We start from the raw sequence: 24813 nt of genomic DNA on the forward strand, positions 1-24813 counted from the left end.
ATGGCAGTGTTCTGGAAATACGAACCACCTGAGGGTCATACTCCCTTGAGTGACACCACTGGAAATATGTATGCCATACTCTGTGGTATATCCTGGCTGAAGCCGGTTTACAAGCGCTAAGCATCGTGTTGATGACAGAGCCAGAGAATCCTTTAGACCTTAGGAGGGACGTCTCAAGAGCCACGCCGTCAAAGACAGATGCTCCAGGTCCGGGTAAAGGCAAGGACCTTGAGATAACAAGTCCTGATGTTTAGGCAATAGGAATGAAGCGTCGATGGAGAGACCGTAGAGCTGATTACCAATGACGTCTGGGCCAAGCTGGAGCCACCAGCAGACCGTGCCTCAGTCATGCTTGAACTTCCGAAGAACCCGAGGAAGCAGGGATACTGGAGGAAATAGGTAAGCAACCAGGAAGGTCCACTTCATTGACAGAGCATCCACCAAGCTTGCTTTGGCATCTCTTGTCCTGGACCCGTACACTGGCAATTTGTGATTGTGACGGGAAGCCATTACGTCCACCTCTGGGAGGCCCCATTTGTCCACTAGGAGCTGAAACACCTCTTAGTGAAGAGTCCATTCTCTTGGATGCACATCGTGACGGCTGAGGAAGTCCGCTTCCCAATTGAGAACTCCCGGAATTAACACTGCCGAAATGGCCGGGAGGTGACACTCTGCCCATGTCAAAATGCGTGACACTTCTGACATTGCTGCCCGACTTCGAGTGCCTCCTTGATGGTTGATGTAAGCCACTCTGGTGGCGTTGTCAGATTGCACCTGCACGGGTTTTCCGTGAAGAATGTGTCTTGCCATCATGAGGGCCCTGTACAATATGTTGATTGGATGGATTGCTTCTACTGCTGTCCAACAGCCCTGAAAGGAGTGAGGACCGGTCACTGCGCCCCAGCGACTGGCGTCCGTTGTTAGGAGTACCCAGTCTGGGATCCTAAAGAGACAACCCTTTATGAGATGAGCTGTTTGTAGCCACCAAGACGGAGACAGGCGCACCTCCGGAGAAAGCACCAGCGTCTGTGTTATGATCCGGTGGGGTAATCCGTTCCACCTGGAGAGGTTCAGCCCCTGCAGGGATCTTGAAAGGAACTGAGCATATTCTACCATGTTGAATGTTGACACCATGGATCCTAGAATCTGCATCGTCAAGTGTACAGACACCCGGCGACTGTGGAGACAACTGCACACTCGCCGTTGTAGGGAGATCTTCTCTGGAGTTAGAAAGATTCTCTGCTGATGAGAATCCAGGAAAGCTCCCAAGTGAACCATCTTCTGGGAGTAAATTAGGGAGGACTTTTTCCAATTGATCAACCACCCGTGCGCTTGTAGACAAGCGATCGTCAGGTGCATGTGTTACTGAAGTACCTCAAGAGAACCACCGGCAAGAGGAGGTCGTCCAGGCACAGCAGGAGTCGTATACCCTGATTCCGTAGATGGGCTGCCATGACAGCCATAATTCTGGTAAAGACCCTTGGAGCCGTGGATAGGCCAATGGGCAGTGCCCAAAACTGGAAGTGTCGCTGCAGAATAGCAAACCGCAGATAACAGTGGTGAGAAGGCACTATGGGGACATGGAGGTATGCATCTTGAATGTCCAGTGTCACCATGTAATCCCCAGGTTCCATGGCCAGTATGATGGATCGTAAAGTTTCCATCCTGAACCTAGACACCCTGAGGAACTTGTTCAGATATTTTAGGTTGAGGATAGGCTGATGAGATCCATTCGGCTTTTGAACCATAAAGCGTAGAATAGTAGCCAGTCCCGCATTGAGACAGTGGAACCGGTACAATTACCCCTGCTTTCAGCAAAGGACTCTATGGCCTCCTGGATCTGCAAGGCCTTGTTCGTTCTTTGACGGAATGAGAGGGTGTAACCCCTGAGAGACCACCTGTTTTACCCAAGCATCCTTGGTGGGTGACACCAGCACTGGGCAAACTGAAGTAGTCAGCCTCCCACCCTGGGATCCCCCAGAGGGAGGTCCCGTTCCATCAGGCTGAAGGTTTATCCCATAACTTGGAAGTAGGGCGTCTGGCGCTCCAGGCCTGTTTCTTAGGCTTGGAGGTCGATTTGGCCGCTGAGGGTCTAGGAAAAGACTGTCCTTTGGCCTTTCCTTGAGAACGTAAGGACCGAAAGGAAGAGGTTCTAGCCTTCGAAGGCGCAGAGGCTGATGGCAGAAAAGCTGACTTAGGACTTAGCCAGTGTATCTACAATTGTGTCCAGGTCCGGGGCAAATAATTTCTCCCCATTAAAGGGCAAGGCCTCCAGGCCCTTTTTGATATCAGCATCCGCCCTCCAGGAGCGTAGCCACAGGGAGCGGCAAGCAGACATGGCCGCAGCCGAGTCTCTGGAGGACAGGAGACTGGCATCCAAAGCAGCCTCACCAATATAAGCAGCCACATCTCTCATGTGGCCCAACAAAGACCTCTGAGCCTCTTCGGGGAAGGTGTCCTCCAGAACATTTGCCCAGCTCTCTATCGCCTTGGCCACCCATGAGATAGCTATGGATGGACAGGCAACAGCTCCCGAGAGAGAGTAAATAGATTTCAGGCACGTCTCCACCTTCTTATCTGTAGAATCTTTCAGGGAAGAAATGGAAGACATAGGTAACGTAGCACTTTTTATCAAGCGAGTAACATGAGAATCTACTGCAGGCGGTGATTCCCACTTCTTGCAGTGACCCTCAGGGAATGGATAACATGAGGCCAAACGCTTTTGCGGCTGATACCTCTTACCACGTGATTGCCAGGCCTCCGCCATATGGTCTACCAGCTGGTCAGCGAGAGGGAAAACTGCTGAAGTCACCTTTACCTGTTTAAACTGAGGGTATTAGAATTTAGGGGCAGGTTTGTCCTCTTCTATAACTAGAATGGATCGGACTGCCCACACCAAAGCAGGAACGTTGATACTTTTTAGGTTCCACATCCTGTGGTGGGGAATCGGAATCAGATGCATCATCCACCTCCCCGTCATCCGAGTTGTGTAGACTGGGACGACAACACAGGGCGTTTAGATGCCTTTTTAGGTCTTTCATTCTGCAACATGGTCTGCAAGGCCATGGAGGAAGTTGCCAAACTCTGTACTGAATTTGATAAAACATCCCCCCAGGGTGGCTGTACAGCTATTGGCAGTCCCTGAAAGGGAGTGACAGACTGTTGTGGTACTGGAGGGGATTGCATGTACTGCGGTAATCCTTGGTAGGGAGTTACAATCTGTGGCACAGGAATAGACTGCAAAAAATGCGGGATACCCTGAGAGGGAGGGATGGCTTGTTGGGGAAACCCCATATGGGGCAAAACAGCCGTGAACGCAAGGCGATCCGCAATGGAGGCCAGTACATGAGAAAACACCGCCAAAAGGGTGACCCTGTCCCGTAATTGGGTAGTTTGAGGGGCCAGGTAACTGACAGCACCTCATACATAACCCATCCTGAAGGGATCGGTATGGAAGCCGGAAGCATGTTCGGCGGTTCTAATTCAGATAGATGAAGACCGGCAGTGAAGATCCTGACAGGTAAGTATAATAACTATTACTAACCTAAATCAGGTAACGCTGCACTGGTTCCGACTAGGGCTAAATCGCTGTCAGACCCCACTCACTAAATATGCAACTCACTGGTCAAAAAAATATGGCACCGTGGAGCACACAACTGTATGTGACAGACTTCACAAATTATATATTATATATATCTATCTATATACACACACACATACACACACACACATACATACATACACACACAGTCAGGTCCATAAATATTGGGACATTGACAGAATTTGCAGATTTTGGCCTCTATTCACCACCACAATGGCTTTGAAATGAAACAAACAAGATGTGCTTTAACTGCAGACTTTCAGATTTAATTTGAGGGTAATTACATCCAAATCGGGTGAATGGTGTAGGAATTACAACAGTTTCAATATGTGCCTCCCACTTTTAAGGGGCTAAAAGTAATGGGACTATCAACTCAAAAGCTATTTCATGGACAGGTGTGGGCTATTCCCTCGTTATTTCATTATCAATTAAGCAGGTAAAAGGTCTGGAGTTGATTCTAGGTGTGACATTTGCATTTGGAATCAGTTGCTGTCAACTCTCAATATGAGATCCAAAGAGCTGTCACTATCAGTGAAGCAAGTCATCATTAGGCTGAAAAATCAAAACAAACCCATCAGAGAGATAGCAAAAACATTAGGTGTGGCCAAATCAACTGTTTGGAACATTCTTTAAAAAAAAAAAAAAAAAAAAAAAAAAGAACGCACCGGAGAGCTCAGCAAAACAAAAAGACCCGGAAGACCACGGAAAACAACTGTGGTGGATGACAGAAGAATTATTTCCTTGGTGAAACAAAAAAAACCCCTTCACAACAGTTGGCCAAATCAAGAACACTCTCCAGGAGGTAGATGTATATGTGTCAAAGTCAACAATCAAGAGAAGACTTCACAAGAGTGAATATAGAGGGTTCACCACAAGATGCAAACCATTGCTGAGCCACAAAAACAGGAAGACCAGATTACAGTTTGCCAAACAACATCTAAAAAAGCCATTACAGTTCTGGAACAACATCCTATTGACAGATGAGACAAAGATCAACTTGTACCAGAGTGATGGGAAGAGAAGAGAAGGAAAGGAACTGCTCATGATCCAAAACATACCACCTCATCAGTGAAGCATGGTGGTGGTAGTGTCATGGCGTGGGCATGTATGGCTGCCAATGGAACTGGTTCCCTTGTATTTATTGATGTGACTGCTGACAAAAGCAGCAGAATGAATTCTGAAGTGTTTTGGGCAATATTATATGCTCATATTCAGTCAAATGCTTCAGAACTCATTGGACAGCGCTTCACAGTGCAGATGGACAATGACCCGAAGCATACTGCAAAAGCAACCAAAGAGTTTTTTAAGGTTAAAAAGTGGAATGTTATGCAATGGCCAAGTCAATCCCCTGACCTGAATCCGATTGAGCATGCATTTCACTTGATGAAGACAAAACTGAAGGGAAAATGCTCCAAGAACAAGTAGGAACTGAAGACATTTGCAGTAGAGGCCTGGCAGAGCATCACCAGGGATGAAACCCAGCGTCTGGTGATGTCTATGCGTTCCACACTTCAGGCTGTAATTGCCTGCAAAGGATTTGCAACAAAGTATTAAAAAGTGAAAGTTAGATTTAGGATTGTTTAGTTTGTCCCATTACTTCTGGCCCCTTAAAAAGTGGGAGGCACATATAGAAACCATTGTAATTCCTACACCGTTCACCTGATTTGGATGTAATTACCCTCAAATTAAATCTGAAAGTCTGCAGTTAAATCACATCTTGTTTGTTTCATTTCAAAGCCATTGTGGTGGTGAATAGAGGACAAAATATGAAAATTCTGTCAATGTCCCAATATTTATGGACCTGACTGACTGTGTGTGTGTGTGTGTGTGTGTGTGTGTATATGATATATATATATGTAAATATATATATATATATATATATATATATATATATATATATATATATATATATATATATAGTCTAAGAACCACCCTAACTACACCTGTGTTAGGGCAAATTGTACAGAAGAAGGGATAGATATTAACTGACAGTTGAAATGAAAAGGCACAGACAGTCAGCGCAAGTCACATTCAATGCAGAAATATATATTACATATAATACACGGCAATTTGGCACTACATTCAACTGCCCAGATTCAGTGTCTGGGAAGGCTATAGTGTACACTGACCCAAAGGAGAGGTACACAGGAGGACTGGACCAAACGCTGTCCAAGGAGATCTGCGACGCACCATACAAGAAAAAGGATGCCGGAGACCTCAGGAGGGGGCATGGCCGTAGGAGGAAGCAGCTCAGCTAAGCCAGACTGCAGTGGAAAGGCACGCTGAGCTGAGGGGAGGAGCCGCTACAACAGGGAAGGCTGACTCCCCTGGCTGAATATTAACCCCAGGGACGCTGGCTTCCCGCACCAATACTGTCCTGGTGGTCTAGTGGAAGTGGGGGGCCTGCGTCCACCTCAGCGCCTCCGATCTGTTCCCTGAGACCGGAGGCAATGACTGCTAATATACCTTACCTGTCCCCGTACGTCTGGTCGCAGTCTGCTACCATGGACCCCGGGGTTCCGCCGAGATCCCTAGTTCGGTACTGGCGTCGCGGCGCCGGCGAGGTGACGGAGAGGCAGCACAGACGTCCAATGGACAGTCTATTGCTACTCGCTCTGAAGATAGTTCAGAAACTACCAAATCATAAAATAAAAATAAAATATAGCTTTAGGGGCTGCTAAGTAGCCCCTCTGTGTTAACAATGACCCGACTCCAGCCGGGCACCAACTCAAACTAAGGTGCCTCTGGCTCGGGGGCGGGGTATAGGGAGGATGGACCAGTGCATCCTGGGAGCAAAGCTTTAACTGCGTGGTGCTCAGGATCCAGATCAAACCTACGACCCAAGGTCTCCCTGAGGAGCCTATGGACCCTGAAGAAGAAACAGAACCTGTTTTGCGCCTAACCGCCTCATTGCCAATTTCAACCTAACATCTATATCACTGGTCAGGGAACAGGGGTAAATTACCCCAAATGGGGTAAAAATGAAATTCCTGGGGGTAATGGACGGACAGCCGGGCATGCATATTAATCATTGCATGCCCGGCTGTCCGTCCATTACCCCCAGGAATGGAGGTCACTGGCGCCGGGTGCGGCGCGCCAGTGGCCTCCAGCCCGGCGCCGCAGGTAGGCTCTAAGCCGGACGCCCGCTGAGATGTTATTACCAGCGGGCGCCCGGCTCCTTCCCTGCAGCGTCACGTTAGCCGGAGGCTGGAGTTCTCTTCTGAACTCCAGCTTCCAGCTCTCCCCATGCGCACTATGGGAGAGACGTCATGACGTCTCTCCCATAGTTCCGAGGAGCATCCGGGCGGACAGGACGGCGGCGGATGCAGGAGTGGGGATTAAGGTAAGTGTTTTTTTTTTGTTTTTTTCTTTGTACAAGCGGCATTACATGGGCACTACTAAAGGGGCACTACTAAAGGGGCATTATATGGGGGCACTGCTACAGGGGCACTGTTACAGGGGCATTATATGTGGGCACTACTACAGGGGCATTATATGGGGGCACTACTACAGGGGCATAACTACGGGGGCACTATTACAGGGCACTATATGGGGCCCTACTAAAGGGGCTTATATGGGGGCATTGTTACAGGGGCATTATATGGGGGCACTGCTACAGGGGCATTATATGGGAGCACTGTTACAGGGGCATTATATGGGGGCACTGCTACAGGGGCATTATATGGGGGCACTGCTACAGGGGCATTATATGGGAGCACTGTTACAGGGGCATTATATGGGGTCTCTACTACAGGGGCATTATATGGGGGCTCTACTACAGGGGCATAACTACAGGGGCACTACTACAGGGGCATTATATGGGGGCACTACTACACGGGCATAACTACGTGGGCACTACTACAGGGGCATTATATGGTGGCACTACTATATGATTTCCTTCCCTTCAAGTCAAGGGGGTAACGTCGGCATATCTAAATATATTTTGGGGTAAAAAGGTAAAAAAGTTCCCTGACCCCTGGTCTATATCAACAGAATTGCACAGGGAACAGCAAATCTGAGCCTGTTATATATGCACCAGAATGTCTGAAACTTCATTTAATTATATTGTCAAGAATTTGCATACTGTAACTTTAGCATTTACTACTAAAATTGCCAAGCCACATCTCCTATCAGGTCCATATACAATACTTGTTGAGATTCATTCAGCTCTGCAATCTGCACACAATGCATCTGATTTTTCTAGTACATTTAATACTTTGGTTTTGGTGCAAAATATGTCCATCTCTACACCAGTCCCAATGAGAGAATGGATAACGGTTTTGGTAACGTACAGAGTGAGAAAAGGGCGTATTCTGGCAATGTTTAGAAGGAGAAGTAGACAAGAGACAGTATGTGTGTGGTCAAGTGAAGGCATGACTTAAGGGTAACATCAAGACAGCAGACATGCGGTAACAAAAGAGATTATGATATGGTCAACCAAGATGGAGACTTTAAAAGGGCTAGTGACACTAGGGGATATATTTACTAATTGTTGGTTTTAGAAATTAGGTGGTTGCCCAGAGCAACCAATCAGATTTTAGCTAATCTATTCTAGAAGGTGCTACATAAATAAGTAGAATCTGATTGTTTGTTATGGGCAATAACTCCACTTCTAAAAACCAGCACTTTAATAAATATACCCCTAGGAGAGGATAAAGATGAGGAACTCCTTCTAGGACTTCTTTCTATTTTTTTGCTTCAAGAAGCTGGGGCCCCACTCTAGTACAGTACACTTTCTTCATAAAATTTTGCTTATACTACACAAAACTATACACTACTATAAACATACTTCTCCATGTACTACAACAAAAACATATGCACCCACCACATTAGTTTTCCCACATCTGCGCAACACTACAATACATACACTGCCAACCATTCTACCCGCTGAACAAATCAATGAGAGAGGAGGTATATGCAAGTAAACCTCATATCTGTAATCGTTCAGCATTAAGGGGTTAATGTGCTAAATGGCTTCCTAATCAACGAGCATGACTTCAAAATCATATATGGTATAATGCACACTCAAAAGTACATTCTAACAATATTAGAGGTGCTACATACAATTCCAAAAAGCAAAACATTTAAGACATGCATAACAAAAACACACACAATCACGCACAACTCCTCTCTTCTACTCATTGAGTCCTCACCATACTCCACTCCTGGCCCCAGCAGCACATCAATAAAGTTGTATTAATGGGATATCTGATTTTCAATTTATTGCCAACAGATCCAATGGGTTTGGTGGGCCAGGGATAGACCCATTCATAATTCTAGCAAATTTGTTGTTTTTTTTCCTTTATACTAATAAGCTATATGTGAAGATCATTTAGAGGATATCTTCACATAACATGTAGTGCATAATAAAGTATATTACTTTAACTAGCCCTTAGTTGTTATTTAAACCAAGTTGGATAAACAGAGTGGCCAAATTATGATGACCACCAGGTCATTTTATGCAAAGTAGATATTCCGCAAATAATACCGATGTAGGATGTCTAAATCTGTATAAGAATGGAAAGGCGAAGGTATGCAGAGACTAATGAAGTGTGTCAGTCATTAATAGGTAATATTGCGATCTGAAGGATTTGGAAGGTGGAATCATTGTTGGTGCACACAGCAGCAGTGCAAGCACCAGCAAAAAGGCTGCACTGGTGAAATGTTCAAGGGTTCACAGAGTGAACCAGAAGAATAAAAACTTGGTCTGAGTGCAAGGTCTGTGGTCATAAACAGCTACTGGGTGCTGGAGCAAAAAGGAAAGTGGGCAGACTTGTTCAGTCCCACAGACAAGCAACAGGGAACCAAATTATGGATAACCTGAATCAGGGACCAGTTCAGATGGCCTATCAATGCCTCCAGTTTGCTCAGTAAATGATTGGAAACGGGTCATGTGGTCTGACAAATCACGTTTCCAATTATACCATGTGAAAGGTAGGGAGAGGCTATGGAGAAACAGCTTGGATCCTTCTTGCATGGCATAGCCCTTCAGGCTGATGGAGGCAACATTATAGAGATGCAGTTCATCGCATTTGAGCAAATATTCCCCACGAAACATATTGACAGTTGGTAGAATCCAATGCTAGAATAATTCAAGTCGTATTAAGGGCAAAAGTTGTACCAACGAAGTACTAACCCGTTGGTCATAATAATTTGGCCATTCAGTGTATGTGGATATTGTGTGTGTCTACATTACAACATTGTTCTCTTTCACCTTTCACTGGTTTTCATTCTAGAGGTTAACAATGAAGCTGTTGTGAGTTGGAATTTGGCTCTGTCCAATAGGAACAGGATAACACTGTAATACAGATCTGACCATGTATATTAATCCACGAAACTTATGTTTTGATCATCAAATCAACTAAAACATTGACCTACTTGTCCTTTCATCTTCTCTGCTTGGCCCTAAGCTTACATTTCTGACTTGTTGTGTCCAGTTGACACTCTTATACTCACTGTCATGGCTCTTCATTGCATAAACATCCACGGACGGGTCAAACTCTCCTGGCCCAAAGAATCGAGGGAAATTAAGTAGATTCCCAGGGCTATCTGGGGGAGTGCCATATGAGCAAATGGGATTCCCAGAGCCATCTTCACACTCCTCTTCCTCTGCCCGCTCCTCTACTTCCATTTCCTCCTGCTCTGCTCGGTCCACGTCATGTAGGCCCACTAGAAGGCTATAATCCATTATCTTCAGCACAGAAAGGAACTGAGGTTGGAAAGAGAGCAGTCTGAACATGGCAATTATGGGAACTTAGTAAACAATTTTACCTGCACAACATGCAACATTTGAAACTGAACTATATTATCATCATCACAGTGTTTGTGTTAAGGGGCATTCATTCATTATACGAGAATAAAAATTCACATACATTTTAAAAGGGTTGACCACTTACTGAAAAACCATTTAAAATGTTATACATTTCCAGTTTATGTCTCATGGATGTTAAAATAGTGATAGTAACATTTAAAGCCTATAAAAATTTTGTTGAATTAGCATTAAGTGCAACTGCTGTTTTTAAAGAGAGCAGAGTTAATAAAGCCCCTTCCCCATGCCCCTCTTTACTTAAATAGGGAGTGCACAGACCAGGCGGTCAGATTAAAAAAAAGGAGAGACTGTGCTGGGAATTGGACATACTGGTGGTTTACTTTACCAAGTGTGGACTAGACACATGGTAGTACCTAGTTTTGCACTCAAGTAGAAAAATTAGATTTGATTTTTGATGGCGGCATCATTAGAAGAAAGAAAGATGGAGGGGAGAACTTTGAGATGCTTCATATAAGGCCTTGTCCATATAACTATAATGGCATTTTGCACTTTCCAGGCGCACTTATGCGGTGAATGTTCATTTAAAGTAATAAAAGAGTTTAATATAACCAGTACTTCAAAGGAAAAGAATAAATGAATTAAAGTGGTTGTAGGATGGGCTTAGTAAATACTTTTTTTTGCTGTTTCACCAGTATCTGCCACAACGCAAAAATGAGTGCAGATTGTAGTTTGTACAAAGGGCCTGATTCAGACCCGGTCGAAAGTGCTGAGCGCTCGCAACCGGGTCGATGGTGGCCCAGAGCACATGCGCACGACGGAGCCGGCTCCGTCATGCGCGAGACCCGGATAGCGACTGTCACTCAACATCGACAGCACGCCCCCTTTGGTGAGCGGGCCGGGGGGGGTGGCTGCCCAGACGGAGGCGTTCCCATGAGAACGCCTACCGTTTGGGGTCGGCCCCACTGACATCACAAGTGATGTCAGTGGGACAGCTTTCAACTCTGCTTCAGCCGAAAGCTCTCTGGGGCTTGTGGCCACGAGACCCTACCACAAGGGTCTCGTCGCAAGCCCGATGGCCGCGATGGTCTTGACCATCGCGACCATCATCCTGGCCGTTCGCATTAGCTGTGGGTGGCAACCCACAGCAATGCGAGTGGCCAGGAGGCTGCTCCATAAAAAAAAAAAAAAAAAAGACGCCCTGATTCAGAGCGAGCGCGCTCTGTCAGAGCATCCAGCTCTGAATCAGGCCCAAAGTTTCCCAAGAATTAAGTGGAATGGAAACATACCGTAAATTGATAACTGGACACACTAATGCACATAAAGAATCATTGCAGGTCTACATTTTGACTAGGTTGAATTGTTTGTAACTGCTTCAACAACTGTGACAAACAGTAATCCATTTAAATGAAATGGTTTGGTGCAGCGTGGCCTGGCACAGCAAGGAGTAGGGAGTGTGTTGCTGGTTCTCCCACTTATACCCATCCTGTTTTTTGTTGGCTGATTCCTCACTAAGCTGAATATTAGTGAGAGGTACCTTCTCCTGAATATTGGGGACTCAGAGATGGGGGTAAATTTACTAAAGTGAGAGTTTTTAGAAGTGGAGATGTTGCCCATAGCAACCAATCAGATTCTACTTAACATTTAACTAGCACCTTCTAGAAGAGAATAGCTAGAATCTGATTGGTTGCTATGGGCAACATCTCCACTTCTAAAACTCTCACTTTAGTAAATATACCCCGTGGAATCCCAATGCCTCCTTGTATATTCACCAGTGTTCTCAACAGCCGAGTCCTCTCCCATCAGCCCATAGTGTTCCTGTCTCCGGCTCCAGCAGCTGTTTCGTGGTGCTGCGCTTATCTAAAGGTTTCATCCCGTTTCCTGGCTCCACGCTCCGAGAGCCTGTAAGTGATTCCTGCCATCCACCTCCTCTCCGGATCCAGTCTATCTAATGTGGCGCTTGGGGAGTGCTGGTCACGAACTGCCACCATCTTGCTCTGGGAGCTGCTGTGCAGATCTTCCTGCTGCTCTGTCGCTCCTGGAATGGTGGAGTAGAATCTCTTTCTTTGTTTATTGTCACTGGTACTGATTTCTTTCCTGGCTGATACTCAACTTTCCCTGTTGTGGTGGACCTCCAACACATTTGTGAAGTTTGGCAGCTTTTGTACTACGCTACATAGACTGCCATATTTGTGGCTGAAAACCTCAAAGATGACTGACACTGCTGCAACTCCTCCAGACTGTTAATGCCTCTACTCAGAGGCTTCTTACTAAGCTTGGAGACAAGATGGCTGTACCTCAGTATTCTATAGCTATTGCATGCACACCTTCTATGGAAGAGCAATTTCTGGATCTATCCTGTTCATTCGATGTGTTTACTCCTGAGCTTGATACCTTCTGGGTTCCTGGTTGCCATGATCCGTTGTGGTCTTTTCGACTATCAGTTCTTTACTCCTACTGGGTGAGTTGAGGCTCCAGGATTTTGCATTATAGTATCCTTTGTTTTTTTCAGCGAGTCCCTGGATGGACAGGAGGCTCCAGGATCTATTGTTAATGTACTCCCTGTATTTTGCTATTATTCCTTGGGTGAACAGTGGTGGGACTGTTCACATATTCTTGCAGGAGGCTGAGACCTGGCCGGAATAATATTTTGAAACCGAATGTTTTGCACTAATGGTTTGGTAATTTTCTCTAACAAATTGTTTGAGAAATTTAAATTTTCAGTTGTCCTTTTATTCTCTTTTGTGCTATCGGTTAGTACAGTGCCAAGTATTATGTATGAGAGGAACACCATATTTTGTTTATAGAGTGGGAGAGTTGGCTTAGCCTAGCTCAGGGCCATTAGTCTATTGCCCTGGTCAGTTATGCGTTTTCATTATCCTTTCATTGGATGGGGAGGCTTGGGGTTTTATGGTAGTTTAGGGGGAGTTTATGGGTATGCCTAGGTTATACAGGCTGGGGGATCATGAGAAGGTTTGTTTATATATTTTTTCTTTTAGAGGCAAGTGTATAATGTTATTTGGGCAGATGCTTTATATTTATATACTTTCTATTGTTTTGGTATGTGATTGTTATATTTAAGTTTGTAATTGCAGGGTTTTTGTGCAACTTAATTTTTTGATGTGCTATTTATCTATTGTACTTCTTTTATCTCTGGCTCTGCGAGCTAGAACGGCGCCTTCGAGTATTTGCTATAGATTTATATGCTAAGGAGTACTAAGTATATCATGTTCTTTATATATATTCTATTCTATACTGTACATTGCCCTATTCTATTGCCTATCATATGCTGTATTTGTTTCTTCACATCTGCCACAGCTCAATTGTTTCATCTATTTCATTTACTGTTGGGTATATTTTAAAACTTCAATCAAAACTACTCAATTTAAAAAAAAAAAAAAATTGTTCTGTAACAATACTCATTACGCAAGTACATGAAAACAAACAACAACACACTATTTAAAAAAAAACAACACACACAATAAATCAATTTTATGTCAGAAAATTATCTGGTTCTAAAAACAAATAGGACCATTCAGGTAGTGAACCATTAATACCAATTTGGCTGCAGAGTAAATTGTAAGGGTATGAATCCTTATTTTTCCCATATTTAATGCCCCAATTTCTCTCAGAAGGGACAGAATCCGCCCTCCCTACTGCCAGCATACAGAAGACAAGAGTGGTGGTGGTAGGGGGGGGGACAAATAAAAGCCTAAAAAGACAGCATTTGTATTCTTTTTATTTGTAGTATACTTTTAGACTCTATTGCGGAACCCACATCATGGAGACATATATAAAAACTGCTGTACACTTTGCTGCAAAAAGCCATAGCTCCAAATAATATATTGGCTTTTATTTTCTAAATTGTAGAAGATAAAAGCCAATGTCTTATTTGAAGCTATGGCTTTTTCCAGCTAAGTGTACAGCAGTTTTTATATATGTCCCCCAGTATGTGGGTTCTGCAATAGAATTCAGGGGGAAAAGTTATTAAAAAAAAAAAAAGGGGCAGGAAAAAAAATTCCCTACATAGGTTAACATTCCCAAAAGTCAATAAATGACAATGTATACAGGTTGAGTCTCCCATATCCAAAATGCTTGGGACCGGGGGTATTTTGGATATCGGAATATTCCGTATTTTGGAATATTTGTATATCGTAAGGAAAAATCTAGGGAATGGGACCCAAATCTAAACACAGAATGCATTTATGTTTTATATACACCTTATACACACAGCCTGCAGGTCATTTTATACAATATTTTCAATAATTTTGTGTATCAAACAAAGTTTGTGTACATACATGAAATTCATTTAGGTTTCATATACACCTTATACACAAAGCCTGAAGGTAATTTTATACTTTATTTTTAATAATTTGTGCCTTAAACAAAGTTTGTATACATTGAACCATCAAAAAGCAAAGGTTTCACTATCTCAGTCATGCTAAAAATATTCCGTATTTTGGAATATTCCGTATTTCGGAATATTTGGATATGGGAGAATAACCTGTATTTAGAAACTATTATGTTTCTAAATATACAAATAATGTATTCATGTTTTTATTGTAGTTGCAATTAAAATTATATAATATTTTCCCAGCGAGGACAAGATATTTAGATAACACTGGTTCTTTATAGGTCATTTAGACATGCCTAATTGCAAGTTCTTAATAATGAAGGGCAGCTCTCACCTCCACATCTCTTTTCAACTTCTCCAGGAATATCTTCTTGTTCTCTTCGCCTACATGTAACTTCTGCCCTTCATTCAAGAAATCATTATCTTTAAAGGTAGGCAAATCCTTAGCCTGCAGATTAAGGAAGGCAGTGTCAATTTAACTGTACGTATGCAAGGATTTTACCAGGATGGAAAAACATAGGCTGCTTAGAGTGAGATATTAATTTGAAGGTTGGGTGTCTTAATTAGCTATACTAATTGTTTGGGCAGTATAAGGGATGGCTGTTTATATACATAGGTGAAGTGCAAATTCATTCCTATCTACATAACCTCTTTGAGTGCCAATACCCACCTTTTCTTTGTCGCTGGCTTCTCTAGATACAGTGGAACCCTGAGAGATAAGTAAAAGAAAAGATGAGAACAGGACCACTATGCAATAATTATTCCCACCAACTAATAAACAGCATGTACATGTTGTCATCTTACCTTTAAGTCATATTTGCGGTGAACTCCAAGTCGGTGGCTGAACACATTCCTGGTGACCACCATATAGGTCTCTACACCATCCACTGTGAGTCGGTACATACCAAGGAACTGAGGAAGTAGGGTGTTACCGTGACACTCCACTATAAACTGCCAAGAAAGAAGTGAATAGCGGTCATTGTAGACCTACATAAAAACATGCAGCAAGATAGAGAGATGGTAGTGGAATTGAAAAGAAGAGGGTTTTGGTAGGAGTGTACATGAGAGGAAAGATCAAGTACACAATGTAAGACACGCATTGGATATTACCAGTGCCGCAGACTGAATACCCCCAATACCAACACCAACCGGCTAACGCCAGGAATGGAGCACAGAGACCAGAAATATCAGGGGGGAGAAGAGACTGCTGGCGCTACAGGAGAACTGGAGGGAAGTGACTGAGCAAGTTTAGGGTAAGGACTCAGGCTTTCCAGCCATAAATGACCTATTCCCACACTCCCACATTATCGGACAACAGCTATAATATAATTGCTAATCATCAACTAATTTTATTGTTTTTAATCACTTTTAATGCCATTTTTTATTGTTTTATTGCTTATTGACACAAGCTAACATGTAATTGTTACAGTTAGCACAACAGCTCTACGAGCAGGAAGAGGCAGACCACACATGGAAACAGACTAAAGAATTAGTTGACTTAGAGAATGGGTGGTTTAGTACAACTGCAGTTACCTGGTGGTATTTCTTCAGAATATTGTGCATCTCAGCCACATCCTCACCAGATATTGTCTTGATGACAAACCGCCGATCAAATGTAGTGAGAAATCGTGAGCCAAACCGCCCCTGGTTCTCGCTATTCACAGGTGCACTGCGGGTCAGAGAGTTCTGAGGAAGAATAGCCCAAAACACCAAAATAAAGAATGATTACTTCTTCTATCCTTACAGGGGGAAGTCAGAGGTGTTCATATTATATACCTGGTAATCTTGGTCATCGATCCCAAACCTCTCTCGCAGATTTCGGAATACCATGGGACAATACTCCTTAAACTTGAAGCGACTTGGCAGGTTCTCCCTAGAAATATTACAGAATTAAATCACTAATACGAACAAGCCTGCAAGACTAAGCAGTACAAGTGTCACTGCATGTGACTGTCTCCATCAACCACAATCCACAACAAGAAAAGCTTTCATTTGTTTACATTGTGTTGCAATCATTCATTTGTAGAAAAAGGTCCTATTCCACTGTACAACAAATTACCGTATATACTCGAGTATAAGTCGACCCGAATATAAGCCGAGGTACCTACTTTTACCACAAAAAACTGGGAAAACGTATTGACTCGAGTATAAGCCTAGGGTGGGAAATGCAGCAGCTGGTAGTGCCCCCTGTAGTAATCCCCCTCTGGTAGTGCCCCCAGTAGTCCCCCCCAGTAGAGAGAGACGTAATAAAAAAATAAAAAAAACACTTACCTGAAACCCCCACTCCTGGTCCCGCCGCTAACAGCTCCTCCGGCCGCTTTGCATGGGAGAGACGTCATTACTCATGACGTCTCTTCCATTACCCACTGCGGGAGCCGGAAGATGGCTCCCGCAGTGGGAACAGCAGCAGCAGGTGAGAGTCTGACAGACTCTCATCGGCTGCTGATTACAACAAACACACAGCTGCCGGTTCCGGCGGCTGTGTGTTTGTGCTGTATAGCGCTGAGCGAACTCCGTCCGGTCAGCGCTACACACTTCACTCGAGTATAAGCCGAGGGGGTGCTTTTTCAGCACAAAAAATGTGCTGAAAAACTCGGCTTATACTCGAGTATATACGGTAATACTTTAAATTTGTTTCCTTTCTAAAAATAGTCATACATTACTAAATTTGAGGTCAAGAAAAACTAAAATGATTTCAGAATGTATTTACTAGCTCTATTTTTTTAGCTACACTACTTGCACTATACTGTATGTACATTAGTAATATAGTCATAAGGTGCGTACACACTGGCCGATTAAAGTGGACAATTGAACGATATCGTTATCGTTCAGTCGTCCACTTTATCGTACATTTTTAACACTAAAACGATGAATGATAACGACGATGCGCGTTCCCGCGGGTCGTTCGTCATTATCGTTCATCGGGTAAACATGCAGGCCAACCTGACGATATTGTCAGGTTGCTGCAAGTTGGGAATGGGAAAGAGAGCCCGGCGCTGAACGATATCGTTAATGATATCGCTCAGCGGGTGTGCTCAATGTCATGAACGACATTGAGCACACCCTGCCGGGGACACGCTAGACTATATCGCTCAGGGAGCATATCGTCTAGTGTGTACGCTCCTATAGTGAAAAGCTATTTTAAAATAATCTAATATTTTCTTGATTGAATTATAACAACTGTTATTTATTTTCTATCAATCTCAAATAAGAACACGAAATGAAACAAACATACAGCATACGAAACATACAGCATACGAAAGTACTATCTAATATAGTGGCCTATTCATGGGGGTGCTTTCTCTTTGCTTGTACTCCTCTTCTGGGGCATCTCTTGTCACTGTCCAACAGTAGTGATTCACCTACCCTGATATCTTTGTTCCATTGCTGAAATGTCTTGGTGGAATCGCTCGCTATGCTTATCACTCAGTGCACCACAGTTATCTTGTGTGGGTAACCCCGTGAATCACATATATTTGAATAGGGGAGGGGACAAATAACTGATTAATTTGATTGGGTCATTAGGCCCCGCCCCCTCTGCGCGGAACGCAGATTGCTGGTAAAATTCCATTCTGCCCACTTCACTAGGAATACCCCTACATCGTCATAAATGGGCTATATCTCGGAACTCAGAGCTAACTGAGAGTTTTAAATGTCATATTCATTCTTTGCATGCTGACATCAATTAGAAGTAACTATTTTCACATCGGAAACATTTTCATTGTTGTGCAGTGTTTTCGGTCACCCTGCTTCCCTAACTCCTATAGAGTGTATGCACATAAGGGGATGTTCACCAGGGGGTAATTTTCTATTAATTTGCTTTTTTTTTATATCTTCGTCTGTTACAAAAGCGTAATAGGAAATAATTGGCACAGATATGAAAAATAAATCAGGTTTTGTGAGATTTCATAGAACAGCAAAACACAAGGTATTTCCCATATAAAAATTGCAATAAATGTAAGATTTCCACAGGAGTGGTGCATGCATCTTCTTCCACACTCACTTGTTAAAAAGGTGGTTATCCACTTTGATCTTGCTGTACGCTTTAAAGTCATCTGGCATCAGCATGACCGGAACAGGGACATTACTCAGTTCATTGATCTGCAGACCAGAAAACACTATGATTTAGTAAGCTGGATTGCAGGTACCATCTTTCCCCACTTGTTTTGTAAAATGGTTTGTCCACACACTTATATTGTATATAAAAGTTCACATTTAAAGATATCAGTATAAGAAGAAAATGGATAAGTTTTACATTTAGCGCACAGTTCCTCAGTCTCCTGTATATCTGAGACTCAGACCAAGCAACTCTGGGCTAAATGATTATTGGACGTTTAGTGGATTTCATATCAGGTTTTATTGACTACCATGAGTGGTTTTGGTGAAGTGCTTACTTCCTACACATATCTGTAAAGATATCAGTATATTATACGGCCGTGATAGTCTGCCATATTCACATTAAAAGTGGACCTATGTCCTGTTCAGCCCATCAACCATGAAAGCCAAAAGCTAACTTATTTTAACTACGATCAATTAATCAATTTATAATTTTTTTTTGGCTGTTAACATTGTTAAACTGGAGAACATTATCAATCACTTTTAATAGAACATGTTGATCAATTCGCTATCATCATAAGTCCCAATTCTGCTTTTAAGTGTGTACTGGTTGTAAGTTTAATAATAAACATCTAGAAATGTCTTACTGCTGCATAATGTATACTGTTTATCTAAGACTGCATTTTGAATATGGCCAATTCACTAACCCGATGTAAATGTTACCCCTTCCCAAAACTAACAATGGACTTAAACAGAGTTCAATTATTTACAATAAAATAGAATTGTAATTACCACGGATGCAATGCTCACTAATTTTGATTCTTACATTAACGGAGGAGGAAAAGCTCCTGTGTCTAGCATGAAACTCTGCACACTGCCAGCACTGTTAGAGAACATGAGCTTACATGTCACCAATATTGAAGCCAAACATTAGCAGACTTGTCACCAACATCAAAATTAGTGTTCTTGCATGTAAGCACAGACTGATTCTAATACAATTTAAAAAAAAAAAAACATAAAACACAAAATTCTACAGAACATTATGTTTGTAATAAAAAAAAAAAATGAGACATTAGGTATCGCTATAAACATTACAAATCATAGCCAAATTCTCTGGATCAACAGAGAATTTTGATGGTGCATGGCACCTGGTAATCAGTTAGGTGAATGTATACATCTTAACGGTCTGCTAGTTTGGTGGAAAATGTCACAGCTCCAGTGTTTTTTTACCACAGTATTATAAATGTTGTTGGTGATTTTTAAGGCTCTGCAGCACAGGACAGTGGGGAATAACATGACATAAAGGTAGACATTTTAAATGCCGACAGGAACACACAGGGTAGGGAGGGCCCTTTTCATGAGCGCTTCAACAGTGATGTGGACCCTCCAATCCTTCACATGCAGCCCCCAGCGCCTTCCTCCTTTGGAGTTACTTGTTTATTTTTGGATAATCTTGTAATGTTTGTTTAAAAGGCTTGCTGATATGATATGATAATACAGAGAGATGTCAGTTTCATTTATTAAATATATTCATTTACCATTGAGATTAAGAGTAATGTTTGGCATTTGTGAAGGTTAGAGTTCCACCTAATGCAACCCCTGAAATGTATCAGGTTGCCTATCACTGCCTTACAATCTAATGAGCGCTGAAAGTAGAACATTCATGCACAGTGGAAGAGGAGATTTAACAAACTTTAGGAGGCCCAGATTGCCTAACTAAGCTGTATTGCACATAGCAAAATAGAGCACCACCCATTTGCAGGTTTGAAAACTCAAATAACAAAAAGTAGTTTTGTTTTGTAATCAGCTATAAAATCAAGTTATTTTGACATTGCTATCTACCACTGAAAATAAAAAAGAAAACTATACTATATCCAAAGCCTAGAGGTGAAGTCCACATTTAATTTAAACATAATTCTGTATCAGAAGGATTGGGCCGCTAGGGGGGCACTTCGCCCCCTTCGCAACTAATTGGGTGAACCCATTCACTGTAAAATGAAAAATCAAGCAAAAAGATTAAAAAAAAAAAAAAGTTACAAATCTGAAATAAGCACCAAGGGAGCAATTCAATTAGTTACATTTCTGTGTGATGTGTAGGTAGTGATATTTGCTTATATTTTATTGCACCTCATAGTGGTGCAAGCAAAAATGAGCGATGCCATTACCATATTGAAGTTTTATGCACAGAAACATAAACGCACAAGGATACTATGGAATCTTGAGACTCTCTCAATCCCTATGTGACTGTTTTTCACATAGTGATGAAAAGCGGTTGATATTTTTAGGCAATGTTTGTGTCTTAACTATGCTTTTCCATTTTTACGTATTCATTCTCATGGGATGTTTTACTTTTTCAGACTCACTGCTGCATTAAACAAAAATATCCATGGTTCTCAAACTTGGTCCTCAGTACCCCAAACAGGTTACGTTTTCCAGGTCACCCAAAAGGTGCACAGGTGTAGTCATTACTCAATGACATTTTAAAAGATCCACAGGTGGAGCTAATCATTTCACTTGTGATTCTGTGAGCAGACCCGGAAAACATGCACTGCTTGACGTCCTAAGGACCAAGTTTGAGAACCAATGATCTAGTATAATTAATTTGAATATAATTTCCCGCATTTGTATTGTACCCACCAAACTGAAATATATATTCTTGCAGAAAGTGATTGTTGGAAACTTTAATAAGTTCTGGAGAGGTTATATTTTATATATATATATATATATATATATATATACACACACACACACACACACATACACACACACATATACAGTCAGGTCCATAAATATTGGGACATTGACAGAATTTTCATATTTTGGCCTCTATTCACCACCACAATGGCTTTGAAATGAAACAAACAAGATGTGCTTTAACTGCAGACTTTCAGATTTCATTTGAGGGTAATTAGTTGCGATCCTTTGCAGGCAATTACAGCCTGAAGTCTGGAATGCATAGACATCACCAGACGCTGGGTTTCATCCCTGGTGATGCTCTGCCAGGCCTCTACTGCAAATGTCTTCAGTTCCTGCTTGTTCTTGGGGCATTTTCCCATCAGTTTTGTCTTCATCAAGTGAAATGCATGCTCAATCGGATTCATGTCAAGGGATTGACTTGGCCATTGCATAACATTCCACTTTTTAGTCTTAAAAATCTCTTTGGTTGCTTTTGCAGTATGCTTCGGGTCATTGTCCATCTGCACTGTGAAGCGCCGTCCAATGAGTTCTGAAGCATTTGACTGAATATGAGCATATAATATTGCCCAAAACACTACAGAATTCATTCTGCTGCTTTTATCAGCAGTCACATCATCAATAAATACAAGGGAACCAGTTCCATTGGCAGCCATGCATGCCCACACCATGACACTACCACCACCATGCTTCACTGATGAGATGGTATGTTTTGGATCATGAGCAGTTCCTTTCCTTTTCCATACTCTTCTCTTCCCATCACTCTGGTACAAGTTGATCTTTGTCTCATCTGTCCATAGGATGTTGTTCCAGAACTGTAATGGCTTTTTTAGATGTTGTTTGACAAACTCTAATCTGGTCTTCCTGATTTTGTTGCTCACCAATGGTTTACATCTTGTGGTGAACACTCTATATTCACTCTTGTGAAGTCTTCTCTTGATTGTTGACTTTCACACATATACATCTACCTCCTGGAGAGTGTTCTTGATTTGGCCAACTGTTGTGAAGGGGTTTTTCTTCACCAGGGAAATAATTTTTCTGTCATCCACCACAGTTGTTTTCCGTGGCCTTCCGGGTCTTTTGGTGTTGCTGAGCTCTCCGATGCGTTCTTTCTTTTTAAGAATGTTCCAAACAGTTGATTTGGCCACGCCTAATGTTTTTGCTATCTCTCTGATGGGTTTGTTTTGATTTTTCAGCCTAATGATGGCTTGCTTCACTGATAGTGACAGCTCTTTGGATCTCATATTGAGAGTCGACAACAACTGATTCCAAATGCAAATGTCACACCTAGAATCAACTCCAGACCTTTTACCTGCTTAATTGATAATGAAATAACGAGGGAATAGCCCACACCTGTCCATGAAATAGCTTTTGAGTTGATAGTCCCATTATTTTTGGCCCCTTAAAAAGTGGGAGGCACATATAGAAACCATTGTAATTCCTACACCGTTCACCTAATTTGGATGTAATTACCCTCAAATTAAATCTGAAAGTCTGCAGTTAAAGCACATCTTGTTTGTTTCATTTCAAAGCCATTGTGGTGGTGAATAGAGGCCAAAATATGAAAATCCTGTCAATGTCCCAATATTTATGGACCTGACTGTATGTATGTATGTATGTATGTATGTATGTATGTATATATATATATATATATATATATATATATACACACACACATATGTCGGGAAGCCGACGGACGAAAGTCCATGCGGCCGGCGGTAAATCATACTGGGGGAGATGTATGAAGCCCTGAAGCGGTATCAGCGCACGTTATGTGCGCTGATACCGCTTCCCCCCGATGTATGATCTATGCGCCCCTGTCATTATCTTGTAGATAGCAGCACCGAGCGGCAGGGCCATATACGAACGGTCATACCGCATGACCGTTCGGCCGGCTGTAGCTGTCGTTATCGACAGCTACAGCCTGGCGCTAGCCTATCCCCACAGCAGGGACAGTGATGTCCTGGCTGCAGCCGGCTCCAGGCTGCGCGCGGGGATCTCGCGATACTTGCGAGACCCGCGCATGCTCAGTTGAGCCGGCCGGGACAGAGAGACAGAGTGCATCAGCACTAGACTGATGCGCTGTTGTCTCTAGCGGGTAGCGTCGGAGGGGGGAGTTAACGCTCCCTCTCTCCGGCCGATGAGATGTTCTTACATCTCATCGGTAGTGCTTCCTGCTTCGCCTCGGTAAAGAGGCGAAGCAGGAAGCGGTATAGCGGCACGTTAAGTGCTGCTATAATACATCTACCCCACTGATCCCTATGTATTCCTGTGCCTGTTACAGAAGGATGGACAACTAGGCAGATTTCTATAAATGTAATTGTAGGGAAAGAAAGTACTCTGACGAAGCCATGAGACTGGTGAAATGCGCGTCTTCATACGGAGTCCTCGGTGCGCACACAAGAACTCCGTTCTGGGACACACCACCTACTATCAGGTATATTCTTTTTCAGGGATTTGCTGCCCACGCCACCCCATCAATGTTCCCACTGCGCTGTCTATGAGATATCAGTGGTTTGGGAGTGTATTACATGATTCAGCATATTTCCCTCTTTTCTCCTTCAGGCAGGTTTATTGTGGGTATGGGCATACACTCACTTTACACACAGTGCAGATGGCCTGCACATTAGGGTTGAAGCATCAACCCACACCCCGACTTGACCCTTATCTTATCCGATACCTATTCTGGCTCGCTCACTCCAATTTGCACTAATATACCAGTATTGTGTAAACAGGACACAGTGCTTCTTGTGAGAGAGCAGCAGATGCTACTATACTTATACCCTCATAGTATATGTGGTGGGTCCGCTCATCTCTCTTCACTACATTGTACATGAGATACAGCAGCAACCTATCCCCTAGCTATTAGTGAGTGGTATCTTTATTTCCATCTTCCTAATTATTTGTATACCTGGTACCCCCTTTAAATAATATATAGCATGTGATCTACTCATATGCATAAATTATATTACATCAAGGAAAATGTATATTGTCTTGATTTTCACCTAATCTACCCAACTAAAATACATGTAATCAACTTTAGGACTCTTGACATATATTATATTGGTATTTATATGAAACAAATATTTTGGTTGATATACATATACAAGTGCATTCCACTCTTTTTAATTACAGAGATTTAGCATTTTCTTGTCTGCTATGTAATTATATCCAGCTGGATATATTGAGTGGTGTGCAGTCGCTTTTTTCGCTTTAAAATTATTTGGTCTGACATTTATAAAGAAATGGTATGTTTACAATCAATATTTATTGACTATTAATTAATAGTTTGGCGGTCTAGCTATATTTATTAAGCTCATGTGTGTCTAGGTTATTTGTAGG

General features: G+C 42.6%; 1 protein-coding gene across 1 annotated transcript in view; it reads right to left on the bottom strand.

The window, feature by feature from the left end:
- Positions 1-24813, bottom strand: part of PIP4K2B (phosphatidylinositol-5-phosphate 4-kinase type 2 beta) — a 47309-nt gene that overhangs the window by 17420 nt on the left and 5076 nt on the right. Inside the window, exons 2-8 of the mRNA XM_088474604.1 lie at positions 18725-18822; positions 16498-16594; positions 16255-16407; positions 15526-15672; positions 15392-15430; positions 15056-15169; positions 10058-10310 (exon numbers count right to left, since the gene is read on the bottom strand). Of these exons, the coding sequence (XP_088330730.1) occupies positions 10058-10310; positions 15056-15169; positions 15392-15430; positions 15526-15672; positions 16255-16407; positions 16498-16594; positions 18725-18822 (901 nt within the window). The remainder of the gene's footprint in view (positions 1-10057; positions 10311-15055; positions 15170-15391; positions 15431-15525; positions 15673-16254; positions 16408-16497; positions 16595-18724; positions 18823-24813) is intronic.

Source organism: Taudactylus pleione, unplaced genomic scaffold, assembly GCF_031769625.1.
Source record: "Taudactylus pleione unplaced genomic scaffold, aTauple2 ptg000155l, whole genome shotgun sequence".
Lineage (NCBI taxonomy): Eukaryota > Metazoa > Chordata > Amphibia > Anura > Myobatrachidae > Taudactylus > Taudactylus pleione.